This window comes from Atractosteus spatula, chromosome 14 (genome assembly GCF_055471065.1).
Source record: "Atractosteus spatula isolate fAtrSpa1 chromosome 14, fAtrSpa1.hap1, whole genome shotgun sequence".
In the NCBI taxonomy this organism is placed as follows: domain Eukaryota; kingdom Metazoa; phylum Chordata; class Actinopteri; order Semionotiformes; family Lepisosteidae; genus Atractosteus; species Atractosteus spatula.
Genome location: NC_142719.1, coordinates 16,509,441 through 16,525,016, shown reverse-complemented (window position 1 = coordinate 16,525,016; position 15,576 = coordinate 16,509,441). Strand labels below are relative to the sequence as shown.

Sequence of the window (15,576 nt, the reverse complement as noted above, 5' to 3'; positions counted from 1 at the left end):
AAAGCAAACTAGGCATGTTTTCAAGCACACTTGGGAGGCAGTGGAGTCTCATTCCTCAGCTGTGAGAGGCTGAAGCTGACTAAGTTCTCATGCGGGCTGTCTCAGGATCCCCACCTGGACAAGTTCTTCACACTGGTGCACGTGCTGGAGGAGTACTCCTTCCCCTTCCGCCTGAAGGATGTCATCATCACTGAAGGCAACGTGGAGGCGGAGCTGAAGAGCAGCATCGGCCAGCTGCGCTCCGCCGTGCTGGAGACCTGCATCCGCTTCCTGCACCACCTGCTGAACAAGCTCATCCTTCTGATCGTCAGGCCCCCTGTCATCGCCGGCCAGATCGGTGAGGCTCCAGCTGCTCACAAACAGGAACGGCCCGAGAGTTTAAAGGCTGCAGGCTGTGGATGTTGCTTGAAGGCCCTAAATGGGCTTAGAGAACACTTCCAGGAAACCTTAAAAATTGGTGTATTTTACTGATGTGATATCCTTTGCTGATGTAAAAGTTCCTGTGTACTTTTGCTTCTCTTGTTTTCTCTCTTTCTCTCCCCATGTTTCTTTAAATTCAGTTTAAATGTGCTCAGTTGTCATCACTGTAAGATTAAGATTACCAAAGCAAAGACAGATGCTATAGAAGGAAATCTGATATATAAGATGCTTTTGTGCTTTTCCATATTTATCTTTTTGGGCTGCACCATAATACAACATTGGCCCTATAGTCCATAGCAGCTGTTTAACATTTTCTAGAGTGAGCACTCTTTTTTTCAGTTTAAAACAGTTTAGAACTCATCTGTGATTTAGGATTTGAAAACTATTCTCAGAAACGGATTAATACCCATTTCCCCTCCTGCTTTTTTCCAAAAACTAAAAATACTTATATCTCCCACTGTAAATATGTTTTTCAAAACAACCTAAATTTTACAATTACTCCGCAACATGAGCAGTTAATCAACAATAATCATGTTAAGGAGTCTGGTCAGGCGAATAAAACAATTAGACATTGTACAAGTCGACTTTAAAAGATGCGTAAAGATTATATTATTGTTTTATTATATGTTGTACAGTACCACAAAAGTATAAACACTGAAAAGCTTCTCTTGATATGCAAAACAGTTGCTTAATATAGCCAATTTGAGCTTGCATTTTCCAGGTCCACAGATTTACAGATGTTTATCCTCCTTTGGTAAGACTTTGTCCTGTGGTTTTGACTCCTTTTGCTCACACACTCTTCCCTCCCTCTGTCTGTTCAGTCAATCTGGGCCGGGCTGCATTTGAAGCCATGGCTCTGCTTGTGAATCAGATCCACAAGAACCTGGAGGGGAACCAGGACCAGCACGGCCGCAACAACCTGCTGTCCTCCTACATCCACTACTGCTTCCACCTGCCCACACTGGAGACTGGGCCCCCCAGCTCCTGTGAGTGTTCAAGGACGTGGGAGATACAAGGCACAGCACATAAGGGAACATGAAACTGTCCATCGCAGAAGCTGTTTTCTCGGCACGTGTCAAGAGTGTTAAGGACATATAGGCTATTTGGTACGAGGTGGCTTCCTTTTCCAAGAGAGACAAAATGTTTAGGGGGCTGCCCATTTGATATGCAAAAGTATAGGTTTTAATGAAAGAGCCCTCACAAATATTCGACCTCCTGCCCTACAGTTTGTGACGTGATGAAGGGAGACCCTAAACATGACTGCCATCACTCTGGGACCCCTGGTCCTGATGTAGCCTTTTGTGTTTTTCTCTGCCACCTGTAAAGATACAGGAAGCGCCCCTTATGGGATGCCCATCCAGTACGCCACCCTGTCCCGTGCTACAGGCCGTCCCAGCAGCCTCAACCTCTCCCGCTCCAAGAGCATCAGCAACAGCAACCCTGACCTGGCCAGCACGCCCACCTCCCCTGACGACGAGGTGCAGAAGATCATCGGAAACAAGGTATCCCCCTTCCCCCCTGTCCACAATGAGCATACTGTGTGAAAGATTTTCTGTCTCATTTTATTTTAGTAGGGTCCTCTATTATTATGTTATTACATTTTTTTAATTCAACATTAAAGTCACAATTTGCTCATCTGTCAGCAGTAGCTCCTCTAGTGAAGGATGACCTGCTGATAATACAGTTGCCACCCTCTTTTATACTGAGAACCTGTCCTTTCCTTGCAGCAGCCCTGGTGTATTTTGCCTGTTTGAAGTATTGAAGTGTGAATCAGATTTGATCTTTTTGGGAGAGTCCTGTAGTATACTGCAGCCAGCCGCTAACTAATGGTGATGGATGGGTAATATGCAGATAAAATGATTTAATTGCTTAACAAATGCAATCCTGATTCCAGCGCTAATGCCGGACCAAGTTATTCTCATTCCTGTCTTTTTGTTCCCTGGTTTCTTCCTTCCCTGTCCTCCTCCCCCTGTTCTCTCTCCCTCTGAGTTTTAATCCCTGGTTGGGGCTGCTCTCCCGTTTTTCTCTCTCTCCTCTCGGGCCGGTGCAGGGGATTGATCGCTCCCACTCCTGGGTTAACTCTGCTTACGCCCCTGGGGGTCCCAAAGCCGTCCTGCGCAGGAATCACCCCAACTCCAGCAGTGACCTCAAGCAGGTGCTTTTACCCCTCTTTGCTTGGGGATGGTGTGTCTGAGTGTGAGAGCACTGAGTGTCACAGTGCCGGGGGAGACTGAAATGGGTTTTAAGGGGAGAATGTGTGTATAGGCATGCTAGAAACTGCAGCCATTACGCCAGTACTGTAGTTCATTAAGAGCTCAGGAGGAATGAAGATCTGCAAGCACACTGGCCACTCCATGTTTAAATGTATAATCTCCTTCCTGTATATGAGAGGTCAGTTTGGTCCTCACTCCTAGTTTGCGGGGATAAGGTATAAGGAGGAGCATTTAAGCTTCTTTGGGAATGATGTGTACTTTAAAATGCCACCTGGCAAAGGCATCTTCAGAAAGATTCTAGCAGGTATAACAGTGATTCTCAAGCTGATCTATGAGGACCCCTGTCTTTTTTTGTTACAACTGAGATTTAAAACACTTTAAGCTCCTTTAAGATGAGTGTCTTAAAATGTTTCAAGATGCATCAAGACTAAAAGTAGGGAGCTGCCTAAATGATTAAGACTGAAATTAGTGTCACTAAACTGTTTATCAGCAGGACACCTGAAGTGTTTTCAAGACCAAGACAGAGGACAGAAACTGGTTTAAAAGGTCTAATCACACAAGTTGTTGACATAAGAGAATCGGTGAGCCTTGGTGATTAAAGAATCAGTAGAAAATGAACAGTGTATGAGACAGGGGTCCTCTGGGAGCTTAGCTGTGCTAAACCTTAACCCATGAATCAGTCAGGGACAGGATGCTACTGCTGCACCAATCACTCTCCTGTGTGCTGCTTGCTTCTGCTTCACTCTTGTATCACCTCTATAGAGCTTCTGCACCCTTGACATCACCTCCATCCTGATCCATCGTGTTGGTAGCATTTATCCTGGCTCCAGGTTAGGAGAAACTGGAAATATGTTTGTGGTAGCTTTGGAGGGGGGAGCTAAGAAACAGTGACTCTAGGAGGCTTACAGATTGCCAACCAGGAATGAAAGAGGAATTTTATCAGTGAAACCTCCTTGTGAGCCAGTATTGAAGTTCAAGGTCAAGTAACGGCTGTTATACCCCAGCCGTCCAAAGAGCTCCACTTTCACAGACCTCTGCAGGAGAGGAGAATGGAGTTCAACACCTCGATCGGAGCCCCCCTCCAAGAGCTCGGATTTCTGTGAGGATCATCGCTTATCTCTTCATTTTCTCTCCATGCTTCACCACCCCACCTCCACCACTTTTATATCTCCTCCTGTCTGTTTCTCTCTGTCTTTCGGCCTCCTCTCACCCCTGCCCACAGGCCTCAGAGCGCTGCCCTAATCGCATGTCTGCCTTCCTGGAGGGGACTTCTCATGCTGCCCCCACCCCGGCTCGGCAGACTGCCCGCAAGGTAGAGTATGGGCGCATGCCCGAAACACCTCTGTCACCCATCTGCAGGCTGTATTCACATGCCTCTCTCAACTCTTTCAACCTGGGGGCCAGCTTTTCAAAAGGTGCTCCACTGTGGGGCTCTCTTCACATCACTATGGGAAGCATTTACATGAATTTGCACCCAGCAGAAAAAAAATATTAAACACCCCTGAATTTCAGGTAAGATCAGGGTAAATGTTTTGACACCAGTTTTTTTTTTAAACACCCGTTTCATCAGCATTTCTAAAGTGCAAGATCAAAACATGTTTAATGAAACCAGCAATTAAAATAAATCAAGTTTGTTTCTTTTACGCTTTTTGAAAACTTGGCCCAAATGTCATCCTTTTCATCCTCGTGAGTCTGAAAAAAATAACTGGAGAGTGTCTTCAGCACTGGAAATGTGATGCCAGTGGGTGGCGTCTTGGGCGCTCTGGGGAGCCAGTGTGCGTGGTGTTCTTGAACTGTCAGTGCCGAGGAGTTGGGAGAAGGAATGAAGTTGTGTCTCCTAGCACAGTGGTCTTGTCCCGCGCAAGGTCAGGCACTGTGGGGTGGGTATCCAGGGAAGAAAGCCCAGAAACTGAACTTGTCAGTAATTTTGGTGGTGTTTTTCAATGTACATTTTTGGGTGCCTAAACTATTGTGTCATAAACTCAGTCCCTCAGGTCACCCAGTTCTCAGTGACTTAGTTTAACTAATTGAATAAGTAATTTTATTCTTAGATCTTATTAAAACTTAAATAATTAGTTTCATTTTAAATGTTTTCAGGTCAAAAGCATTTTTATTTGAGTTTGCTTGTAATTTTTCTGATTAACTTACTTTTCAAGAGAAGAAAGGTAATGAAAGATGAGTTCACTTGAGTGATGAAGCTTGTTCACTGAGCTTGGTCAGTGGCTGGTAAGAAATGGCATATGAGGTCTTCTCTGCTGATGTCTGAGATTCAGTGTAACACTAACCATGTCCATGCTGTGTCCAGCTGCTTCATGAGGAATTGGCCCTGCAGTGGGTGGTCAGCACCAGCACGGTCCGGGACGCTGCCCTGCATCAGGCTTGGTTCTTCTTCCAGCTCATGGTGAGTCACTGTCCTTATGCCTTCTACACGGCTGAGGCCACGTATTATTGTGCTGCAGAGGGTGGGCTTGAAAGCATGTTGATTGAGGATTATAGATGCTGCTGGTAGCATATACAGTACGTATACATTACACACAGATACCTGAAAAAGGCTTCCATGACACCAACAGAAGGCTCCACAGCAAAAACGTTGTTTCTTTTCTTCTCTTTTCAGCATGGAAAAAACCTTTACTTGTTCATTTACATTGCACACATACAACTAATGTTTTTCTTTGTGTGTTCCAAATTTGTGAGGAATTTGCCCTGATGTTGCAAACAACCATTCAGTTCAACATTGCACTCATACTCAAACATTGCATTACACTATACATACAAACACATACAGATAATATTATTAGCACATGTTAGGCTGATGCAAAACCGTTGTCCTTAGATCTGCGTGTCCTGTTTAATCTAGGTTTTCATTCAGTACTGTAAGGAGTTAGTGTGTTCTCAGAATAATGTAACCAAGGTGCCTTTGTTTAAAGTAAAACTTTGTTCTGCTAACTGAGAAAATGCATTTAATGGTCTTTCTTGGAGATGTTACTGTTTGTGGTTGTAACTGAAGAGCCTTGTTGTTTGACCACTTGTCTGTCTACCCATCAGGTGAAGAGCATGGCTCATCACCTGTACCTGAGCGACAGGCTGGACACCCCCCGCAAGCAGCGCTTTCCAGACCGGTTCGTGGATGATATCTCTGCGCTGGTGTGCGCCATCAGTGCCGACATCGCTAGTCGCTACCACAAGGTACAGTGTGGGAGGCCCAGGGTCCGTAGCCCGCTTGGGAGCAAGCTCTCTTTCCTCACAAACTGCAGCACTGATCAGCCTTTACTGTCGTTGTCAGATACAAGACCATTTAATCGATATTTAGGCCTATGATTGCATTTACAGGGAAATGCCCATTTCATTTGAAATCCCTTATCACTAGTCCCTCACAATCCCTAGGCGATATTTGGGATGTTGAAGGTACGATTGTTGTCCCTAATATAGGGTCAGTTGTTTGGTCGATATGCCACTTTCATGCTGTACATTTGAGGTAATCTCTTTTAAGTTTACTGAGTGACCTGCATTATCTAATGTTGTCACTGCATAGCCATGGGACTCCCAGCCTCTGCTCTTCGAGGGCTCCAATGTCCTCTCTGAACCCTAGGTATTTGGATTTGGTTTTTATAATAGACATAGTTCAAGGCTTGCAAAGGTTGTGTAAGAATAGAGGAAAGGTTAGAAATGAGAGGAGGTCATTAATCCCACACAGGGATCTTGCCTTGCTGTGACTTGAAGGAATCCCAGAGAATCAGCTTCAACAACATTGTTGGGCAGCTGGATCCAGACACCCAAGTTCAATCCTACTGTAGCTTCCATTGCACACATCTAATAATATCTGCACTTGTTTAAGAGCTTCAGAAATGTAGATAAAAGTTTGTATGGTTGAGTTGCTGTGAATTCCAAGTGGAATGGAGAGGTCTCTTCCTTTGACTTTCTAATGGTGTCTCTTCACTTACATTCCCTTCTCGTCTCTCCCAGGATGTGGAGCTAATTGAGCGCTTGAACAGCAGCCTGGCCTTCTTCCTGAACGACCTGCTGTCTCTGATGGACAGGGGTTTTGTCTTCAATCTTATCCGCTCCTACTGCAAACAGGTACCAGCGGATCCTGCACTGGTCATCCTTGTTCACAACCCTGCTCTGACATGCTGAGCTTTGCTTTGATGTGAAGTTTTTTTCATAGTATAAAGGCCTAAAGAGAAACTGTTGTATTTCATTTTTTATGTACACTGTTGATTACCATTTTTTACAGATTGGCAACAAGCTGCACACAACTCAGAACCCCAATGCACTAGTGGCTTTGCGTATGGACTTCGTCCGCATCGTCTGCAGCCATGAGCACTATGTCACCCTCAACCTGCCCTGCAGCACACTGAGCCCCCCAGCTTCCCCCTCCCCCTCCATCTCCTCCGCCACCTCACAGGTCAGTGCAAGGCCCAGCTCTGCCTCCAGACTCCCTCTGATCAGATTCAGCCCTCGCTCTTCTTAAATCCTTCGCTCTCCATCTCTCTTCCCTCTCACTAGTCGAGATCTCTGTCCTGATGTCTGCTTTCCACTCGTTTGTGGCCTTTCTTCTCCATTCCTTTCTCTCTGGAACTCTCTCTCTCATTCCTGCCCCCCCTTGTTCTCTCCTGTCTGTCTGTCTCAAACTTTCTCTTTCTATTTTTCTTCTCTCTATCTCTGCCCTCTCAGACACCCTTCCCTTCCTGTTTATTAATCTTTTCCACACGTCTGTCCCTTACTACCTCTTCCGCCTCTTCATCCCTCTCTCACTCTGTGGGCTCTTCCCATCTCCCTCTCTTCTGCAGAGCTCTGCCTTCTCCAGCCACCTGCAGGACCTGCGAGTCGCCAGCATGTTTGAGCTGTCTGTGCCCTTCCGCCAGCAGCACTTCCTGTCGGGCCTGCTGCTCACGGAGCTGGCCCTCATCCTGGAGCCTGATGGAGAGGGGTGAGTGCCCACAGCTCCTTCATATGGCAGACGGGTACTGCACCTTTTCACTTCTGCGGAATTGTCTGCTGCTGTGATACTCATTTCTAGATTTCTTCTCTTTTCTCAATTCTAAATTCTCACTTTGAAGTTTGCTGAATAGAGTGGGTTATAATATTTTTGCACATCAACAACTATATAAGCAGAAGTCCTTGATCTTTTGTGTAAATTTAGAATCCCCAATTATTTTTGTTATACCCACCCAATCTGGAATAGCCAATTGTGTTTTTTCACATCTGGGCTCACAGCTTCTATTCCCACAACTGCACACCAGAAAGTATAGGCAGATTCCTACAACCCTACCACTCATTTTTTAACATGGCAGAGGCAGCACAGCCCTGTCACAGCTGATTGGAGGAGACCATGTCCATCACCAAGAGCACAGCATGTCTGGGAGCTCCTGATAGGCTGCAGAGGTGACAGAGAGCTCAGTCTGATCCTACCCTTGTCAGTGTTCAGCCAATAGTGCACAACTGCCTGTGGAATCCTGATCACAACCCAGACTCGAACCCGTGATCACAGAGCTCAACATACACTCGGGCGAACACTTTTACTGGTGGAACCACCCAGGAGGTCTGGAGAGTTTTAAGTGGGTGAATCTGGAAAGTACTTTCATTTAAGTGATCTAAAACTTACTTTTTAGTGATCTATTTCTCGCTTTGCAATTGCAACCTTTTAACATTTCAAAAGGTTTTAAAAGACGTTTGAAAGGGGTCACGTCTTCATTACAATGTCTACAAATAAAGAGCTAACGACAGGTTTTGATTTTCCTTAAGAGTTCGAATCTCTGTACCTTCTCCCCTTTCTCTGTCTGGTCCACAGGGTCTTCTTCCTACACAAGAAAGCTATCAGTGCCGTGCACAACATGCTGTGCAGCCATGACTCAGACCCGCGTTTCACTGACCCCCAGGTGCGCACACACTTGGCCCAACTCTACCTGCCCCTCATCGGCATTGTCATAGAGACGCTGCCCCAGCTCTACGACTTCACAGGTGGGTGTATATGGGCCTCTCTCTGGGAGCCCCTGGTCCTGCCTGCTCAGTTCCAGCGCTAGAGCAACTCATCGAACATAAAACAACTGTGCTCATGCTAGGCCATGTTATTACCATTTCCTCTTTACAAAACCGATTAGCAGTAAAAAGGTATTCGCCAGGATTATGATTTGTACAGGGACTCCTTCTCTGAAGGGAAGTATCCACATTTATGTTTATCGACCTTCAGTGTGTAAGTCAAACAGTTTGCCTTAAGTGGGTTTGGGAACTTGAAGGTGATTGTAGATTGTTCTTTTTTGTCTGTCTGTATGCACACAGAAAACTCTCCCCCCCGCGTGCGCCACGCCTCAGCGCTGGCTGATGACATCGACTCCGACAACGGCAGCAGTATCAATCAGTCCGTCGCCATGGCAATTGCTGGCTCCCCTCTGCCGCACTACAAGGCCAATCCCTTCCAGCTACCCATTGTGGTAAGTGACATCACTGCTGATGTGATGTCACTCACAACACAATCACTTCACATCCCAGGCTCTCATGTAATGGGGGTATTGCCCTTAAAAGTGTTTGTGCTTGACCACTTCCCCACCACAGCAACATCACTAGCAGTGTGAAACCTGTGCTTTTTGAATTTGGCATAGTTTGTATTGCATGATTGTCAGCAGCCTGACTTACAAGTTGAGTACTTAATTAGACATGAGGCCTGTGAGAGAAATCCAGCTCATGTTTCCTGTCTTGCCATCCAGCATGTGAAGTAAAGTTTCCGGGCAGTAGGTGGCACCCTTGCCCCTTTTCAACAGAGACTTTCACTGATTTAACAGGCCCTTTCCCTTATCTGGACAACAAGAGCTTTCACGTTCAAAACTCATGATCCAGTCAGGTTGTGTCAGGTCTGATTTTGTTTATGGAGAGAATAACAGGGCAGGGCCTGTGCAAGCCTCACGATCAGGATCTGCTCAGTCACTTGGTGAAGCTTGAAGTCACTAGAAGTCTCAGTTCACTTTGTGCTATTGTTAAATTGAACAAAATTCACAAAATTGTTGTTTGAATCACATTTAAGTATTTTTTAACCTCTTGATCTAAACCATTTGACAGTCCTCCATATGGGTTCATTGTGGAATTAAATATTGCCAAATGTGTCCAGGCGGTGCTGCAGCTGCTTTAAATCTGTAGTGCAGGAGAAAGGAAATTGTCTACTCCTCCTCTGGGTCAGTGCCATGGTCATGTGTGGTAAAAAAGTCGTTTTGATTAATTCAGACCTGTGAAGACCTCACTTTGTCAACAGTCTTCATAGCATTCCCTGAGTTTGGTTTCAGTGTGTGGCGTTCTGTAAGAGAGCTCTAGGTAAAAGTCTTGTATCAAGATCAAGTTAATTTCAAGTAAATCACATCGCATGATCTAATGGAAACAAATGGAAAGGAGCTGCAGTCACAGTCAACTGACTCTGCGTGTCTGATTGCAGGCTGGCAGGCAGAGCAGCATCTTGTCCGCAGAATCCAGCCGGAACCTGCTGATCTGTTTCCTGTGGGTGCTGAAGAACGCGGACAGTGAGATTCTGGAGCGCTGGTTCTCCGACCTCTCTGTTCTGCAGATCAACCGGCTTCTGGACCTGCTGCACCTCTGCCTGTCCTGTTTTGAGTACAAGGTAGAAGCCTTTGAAGCACTAAGGTCAGAACTAACAGTAGAACACCACTCTTCCACTGAAAGGGATTATTTCCAGTCAGCTCTGTTAAATGCTCTCACTGAGGTCTGGCAACAGCCCGAGTGAAGGGAAAGGATCTCTCCACTGAGCATGGCTACCCTCACGCCAGCTCTCCCTCCGTGACCCCTGTTTGTGATTGTGTCCCTGTCTCATTGGTGCAGGGCAAGAAAGCCTTTGAGAGGATCAACAGCCTGACCTTCAAGAAATCGCAGGACATGAAAGCACGCCTGGAGGAGGCCATCTTGGGCTCAATCGGAGCACGGCAGGAGATGGTCCGCCGCAGCCGAGGTAATAATTGGGCAGGCAGGGTTGGATGCAATCTGTGATACTGTTGGCCTTACCAGAGATAACCAGTTCTAGTGTTAATGGACTAGTGTGAGCTTTCTTGCTTACAGTATGTGTGTGCGTATTTGAGCAGAGAGGAGCCCCTATGGTGGCCAGGAGAACGTGCGCTGGAGGAAGAACATCACCCACTGGAGACAGAACACAGACAGAGTGGACAAGTAGGTCTTCTACCTTCGGTCTTCCTGGGTTTTGGATCATTGGCATTACGCAATCAAGCTTAAGTGCCTTTAAAGGATATTACCACTAGCAGCACATGTTTTCTGTTTAAAGTCAAACCAAAAATTGGATAAATCATTTTGGGGTCCACCAAAGGACTCAAGCAGTCAAGGCTGTCACTCAGAGCTAGGCTCTGTGATTCAGATGTCGCAAGTTAGATCCTGGGTCATGTCTCTAGATTATTGGGTGGAGTTAACCAAGCTGTGATACACAACTGGGTTAGGGTGGTCATTAGTCGGCTTTCGGGAAAACTTCAACTTGCAGACATGCAACATGTCAAAAAGATGAGTGTTGGAAGAGCGTGTCTGCAGGTGTGCGTTCTCCCTCTGCTATACTGGAGTCTTATTAAAACAATGCAACAGGAGACTTCAGATATAGTGGATATGTAATAGGCAATTGGCAATTTCAGTGTGTTTATTAAAAAAATTAAAGATCCAGGGCATATTATATGAAAAAAATCATTGTATGTAATGGGTCCAGTTAACATTCTGATTTTATATGGAGTTCTGGAGAAGAATTTGGCATTGCTAGCCAAGCGGTGATTTTATGGCCTAAGTATTGTCTGACCCTGCTGTGTGTCTGTCCTTCAGGACTAAAGCAGAAATGGAGCATGAGTCAATAGTGGATGGCAACCTGGCCACAGAGGCCTCACTGGTGGTCCTGGACACACTGGAGATCATTGTCAAGGTAGACAGAGAGCTGCGGGTCTCTGGGACAAGAAAATAAAATGTTTGTTGTGTCACCTTTTTAAAATACAAACAATCTCTTAATTAGTTATCGGAAAGATGGACCAAACAGATATTTTTTTTAAGTCCAGCAAATAATTAACAGAAACAGAGCAGTGTGCTGACTAGATCATTTCTCGAGCTAGTTCATTACATTACAGGTTCATTACACTGTTAGGACTTGTTATGTTTATAACAGCCTTTTTATGGAGTTATGTGACCACATTGACATTGTTCATTGATAATTCATTCCATTTTACCAGGAGCATACCAGGTTTTCTTTTCTGTCTCATTTTTCTACCCTCTGTATTTGTTGTTCGCTATCTCTCTCTGTCTCCCCCTGCTGTCTCCTTTCTTGCTTGCTATCTTTCAAATTCGTGATAAACGTTATGGAATGACATTTAGGTACTGGTAAAGTACTTGAACAATATTTCTCCCTCTCCCTTTCTCTCCGTGTGAACTTCTCTCTCTCTCAGACGGTGCTGCTTTCTGAGACGAAGGAGAGCATTCTGGGAGGGGTCCTCAGGGTGCTGCTCCATAGCATGGCCTGTAACCAGAGCGCCCTCTTCCTGCAGCACTGCTTCGCCACGCAGCGCGCACTGGTCTTTAAGGTACGCCTTTCTATCACTGATCTGGAGAACAGGACTCTGCCATCCACCGCTCCCAAACCAGCTTGCTGGTGTGAATTGTTAAGTTGTGAATTGCAATGCCCATCATGGCATGTCAATCCTAGATTGAGTGTGACGGGGGACGGGAATGTGGGTGGGGGTAGTGTGTGTCATGTCGCGGGGATGTCAGCCTTTCTCTCTCTCCTGCAGTTCCCTGAGATGCTGTTTGAGGAGGACACAGAGCTGTGTGCGGACCTCTGCCTGCGCCTCCTGCGCCACTGCAGCAGCAGTGTGGGCACCGTCCGCAGCCATGCCAGCGCCTCGCTTTATCTGCTCATGAGACAGAACTTCGAGATCGGCAACGTGAGTCGCAGACGCACTGGAGCCACGGACAGCATTCTCGTAGTATTTTAATATAGTGTCTGACATACCTGTATGTCCACAGAGGAAAGCTTGTAGTTAGACTTTGTATTGCACAGTGGTCTAGTAGTGGAGAGACATCTTGAAGTGAAGACCTCCTACTAAAAAAAAAATGTTAATTTCTCACGACACAGCACTTCAGGGTCCACATTGAAAGCCTGTAGTGTCTCTATTCCATGCTAGTTTACTAACATACCAAGTGGTGAAAAAGAGGCATTTGTATCCCATTGCATGTTGCCTGCATATACAGCACTGTGCGGAGAACGTAATGCAGATGGCTGTAAAGGTCAGATGGCACTGGCGCTGTAGGGAACAGGCCAAGCCCTGTGTTAACCTGGGGTTCTTTCTGTCTTTGTGCTGTCTAGAACTTTGCCCGTGTGAAGATGCAGGTGACTATGTCTTTGTCCTCCCTGGTGGGAATGTCTCAGAACTTCAATGAGGAGCACCTGCGCCGCTCTCTGAAGACCATCCTGACCTATGCTGAGGAGGACCTAGAGCTGCGGGACACTCCCTTCCCTGAGCAGGTATTCCAGCCACCAGGGCCTGTCTAGATCTAGTCTGGGATTTCCCCACTTCAGGCCTGTGTCATGGGATTCAGTCCAGCAGCCGTGATGTCAGTAGATCTGTGCTGCCTTGAAGTGGCCAAAAATGACAGTTCAGAGGTGTGCTCCTATACTTTCTCTTACAAGAAACAAGTCAGAGCTTGATGTTTTTTAAAAGCACTTATCGTTTTAGAAAAGTTATAATTTCTGAGATGTCTATTTCCTTCTAATGTCAAGAAATACCAAGTTGCTAGACTAATGTAACATTACAACTTATTTTACTAAAATAAGAATGAACTTGCTAAACCTTCGTATTGTGTGTGCATATAAGCACATTCTATGAGCAGATGAGGACCAAGAGGAGATATTTGAAACTTGTTTAGGAGCCTTTAGACTTCTGGCTAGGCTTTGAAACTTTACTGAAGCTTGGACTGAAGCCAGTCCTACCCTTTTTGTGAGAGCTGTCTGTCTCTGCTGTAGGTCCAAGACTTGGTGTTCAATCTGCACATGATCCTCACTGACACGGTCAAGATGAAGGAGCACCAAGAAGATCCCGAGATGCTCATTGACCTCATGTACAGGTGAGCAAAGCAAATTTCTGTCCTCTGCTGTTCCTGATTGCCTAGTGCGTGCCCTCCCTTGGAACACTATAAACTTTACACAGCAGCTAACTATATGCAAAGGATATGTCACAGGGCAAATACAAGACCCTTTATCACTCATTCTAAGCAACCATAAGGTACATGCAGGATCAATCAGATGGTAGACACTGTACTCAATCACATTGCAGATACAGAATCCTGCCACCACTATACCCAATCACAAAGCAGATGCAGGACTCCACTTAAGCCAATCCGAATGCAGATCTGCAGGTCTCCACTTCCATGTGTACTCAGTTATAGAAAAAAACATGTCTGAATTAAATAATGTGACAGCCTTTTGCTTTTCTGGCAGTGAAAGATCTTTACAGGAATTATCACAGTGAATGAAAACCTTGCTGATTTTTTGTTCCCTAGTCATACCCAGTTAACAGCTTGTAAGTGCAAGATAAATGGAACAGACAGGTAAATCAGAGCAGAGCTGAAGTGCCCCCTGCAAGTCAGCCAACCAGTCAGTCACTCTAGAGAGCGATAGTCCCGTGAGCCAGAACAGTCCAAGCGGATTAGCAGATTCCAGACCTCCTGCTGCACTAGCCAGATCAAGCAGAAATTAATCAGATGGTCTGAATGGATTGACCAGCATCATGAGATTTGAATAACTCTTTATACCTCAGAAACATGTCTGTCTTGCTGTTAGAGAGGGCCAACCATCCTCATCTGGCTGTGTCAATTCAGTTTTTTGATGAAGCGATTTTCAATCAGCCCTGTGTTCATCTCTGGGAACTGTGGCTAAGCTGATGCTGTGGTTGATGTCTGAAAAGGAGGAAATGGCTCTTCAGCAATGTGTATTGGATGATCTCAGCTTACTAAGAGTAAAGAATTAAACCAGACCTCAGCCCAAAAGACATATGGCAGCAAAGCAATGCAGGATCAAAGCTTGCTCTTATCTTAATGTGCTGCTGTATGTGTTTAATTTTCCATTTTTACAGCTCCAAAGATGCTGCCAAACCTTCTAAAGCTTTGGGCCAAATAATGCATTATACAACTGCATATAAACCTGCCTGTGGTGTTGATGTCTCACAGTAAGCAGTAGTGTTGAAGGACAAAGGGCAGAACAAGCTCTTTAGTCATATTTAGGGAGTTTTCTGGCTTTTCTCCTGAGGGAATCTATGAAGGACAGTCACCAATATATAATGTAGCCAGACTGCTCCATAGTCATTAATGCTGACCAACAAGGAGAGTCAAAAAAAGAAGCCTCAGTGTATCCAACAAAACATCAGACACAAAATGGAGCCATCAGCAACGGCAGTTCACAGTAAAGCTTGCTCTTATTGCCTCTTGCAGTGTTTGGTTTGTAGGTGTTTTACAGGTACCGGTGCAGTGAGTGCAAGTGAGGGTTTACATGAGAACCGGCCTTTGTGTGGGGACACAATCAGCACTGCCTTGCAGAAGCTGAATCAGTCTTCCAGTTGACTTCTTTAAGGTGCCGGCTAACAAAATGTTACAGCGGTCAAGGGCTCTCAGCAGGCTTTACCTTTGACTGGTGTACAAACTCATAGCTTTACATTGTGTGTGCTTCTCTCCTCCTGCGGGAAATCATGCAGAGACAATGGCAGCTTAGTTTATTTTTATCTTCTGATGTGTCAGAGCCAACAGGCGTCCAGCAGGGGAGGATGCCTGGTGCTGTCCCTGCAGGACCAGTACTGAGTTACAAAGCTAACTGGTCTTACTGGGCCTGAGGATGGTGAGATCTGAAGATCTTGAGAGAAAGTGACAGATTATCTTCTCAATCTGACCCGCTGAGGATCACCTCGGATAAGCTTGGTGC

General features: G+C 45.7%; 1 protein-coding gene across 4 annotated transcripts in view; it reads left to right on the top strand.

Moving 5' to 3' along the window:
* Positions 1-15,576, top strand: part of dock6 (dedicator of cytokinesis 6) — a 69,639-nt gene that overhangs the window by 36,188 nt on the left and 17,875 nt on the right. For 2 of the 4 annotated variants that reach the window (XM_088932455.1, XM_088932453.1), the window contains exons 20-38: positions 106-337; positions 1,242-1,406; positions 1,747-1,922; positions 2,471-2,575; positions 4,939-5,034; positions 5,679-5,819; positions 6,597-6,710; positions 6,868-7,038; positions 7,424-7,563; positions 8,425-8,594; positions 8,913-9,064; positions 10,054-10,236; positions 10,455-10,581; positions 10,712-10,796; positions 11,445-11,541; positions 12,056-12,190; positions 12,398-12,550; positions 12,973-13,131; positions 13,630-13,730. In XM_088932455.1, coding sequence (XP_088788581.1) covers positions 106-337; positions 1,242-1,406; positions 1,747-1,922; positions 2,471-2,575; positions 4,939-5,034; positions 5,679-5,819; positions 6,597-6,710; positions 6,868-7,038; positions 7,424-7,563; positions 8,425-8,594; positions 8,913-9,064; positions 10,054-10,236; positions 10,455-10,581; positions 10,712-10,796; positions 11,445-11,541; positions 12,056-12,190; positions 12,398-12,550; positions 12,973-13,131; positions 13,630-13,730 — 2,702 coding nt within the window. Of the gene's footprint in view, positions 1-105; positions 338-1,241; positions 1,407-1,746; positions 1,923-2,470; positions 2,576-3,855; positions 3,946-4,938; positions 5,035-5,678; positions 5,820-6,596; positions 6,711-6,867; positions 7,039-7,423; positions 7,564-8,424; positions 8,595-8,912; positions 9,065-10,053; positions 10,237-10,454; positions 10,582-10,711; positions 10,797-11,444; positions 11,542-12,055; positions 12,191-12,397; positions 12,551-12,972; positions 13,132-13,629; positions 13,731-15,576 lie in introns of all 4 variants that reach the window. The other 2 variants (XM_088932457.1, XM_088932454.1) reach the window with 2 other exon arrangements.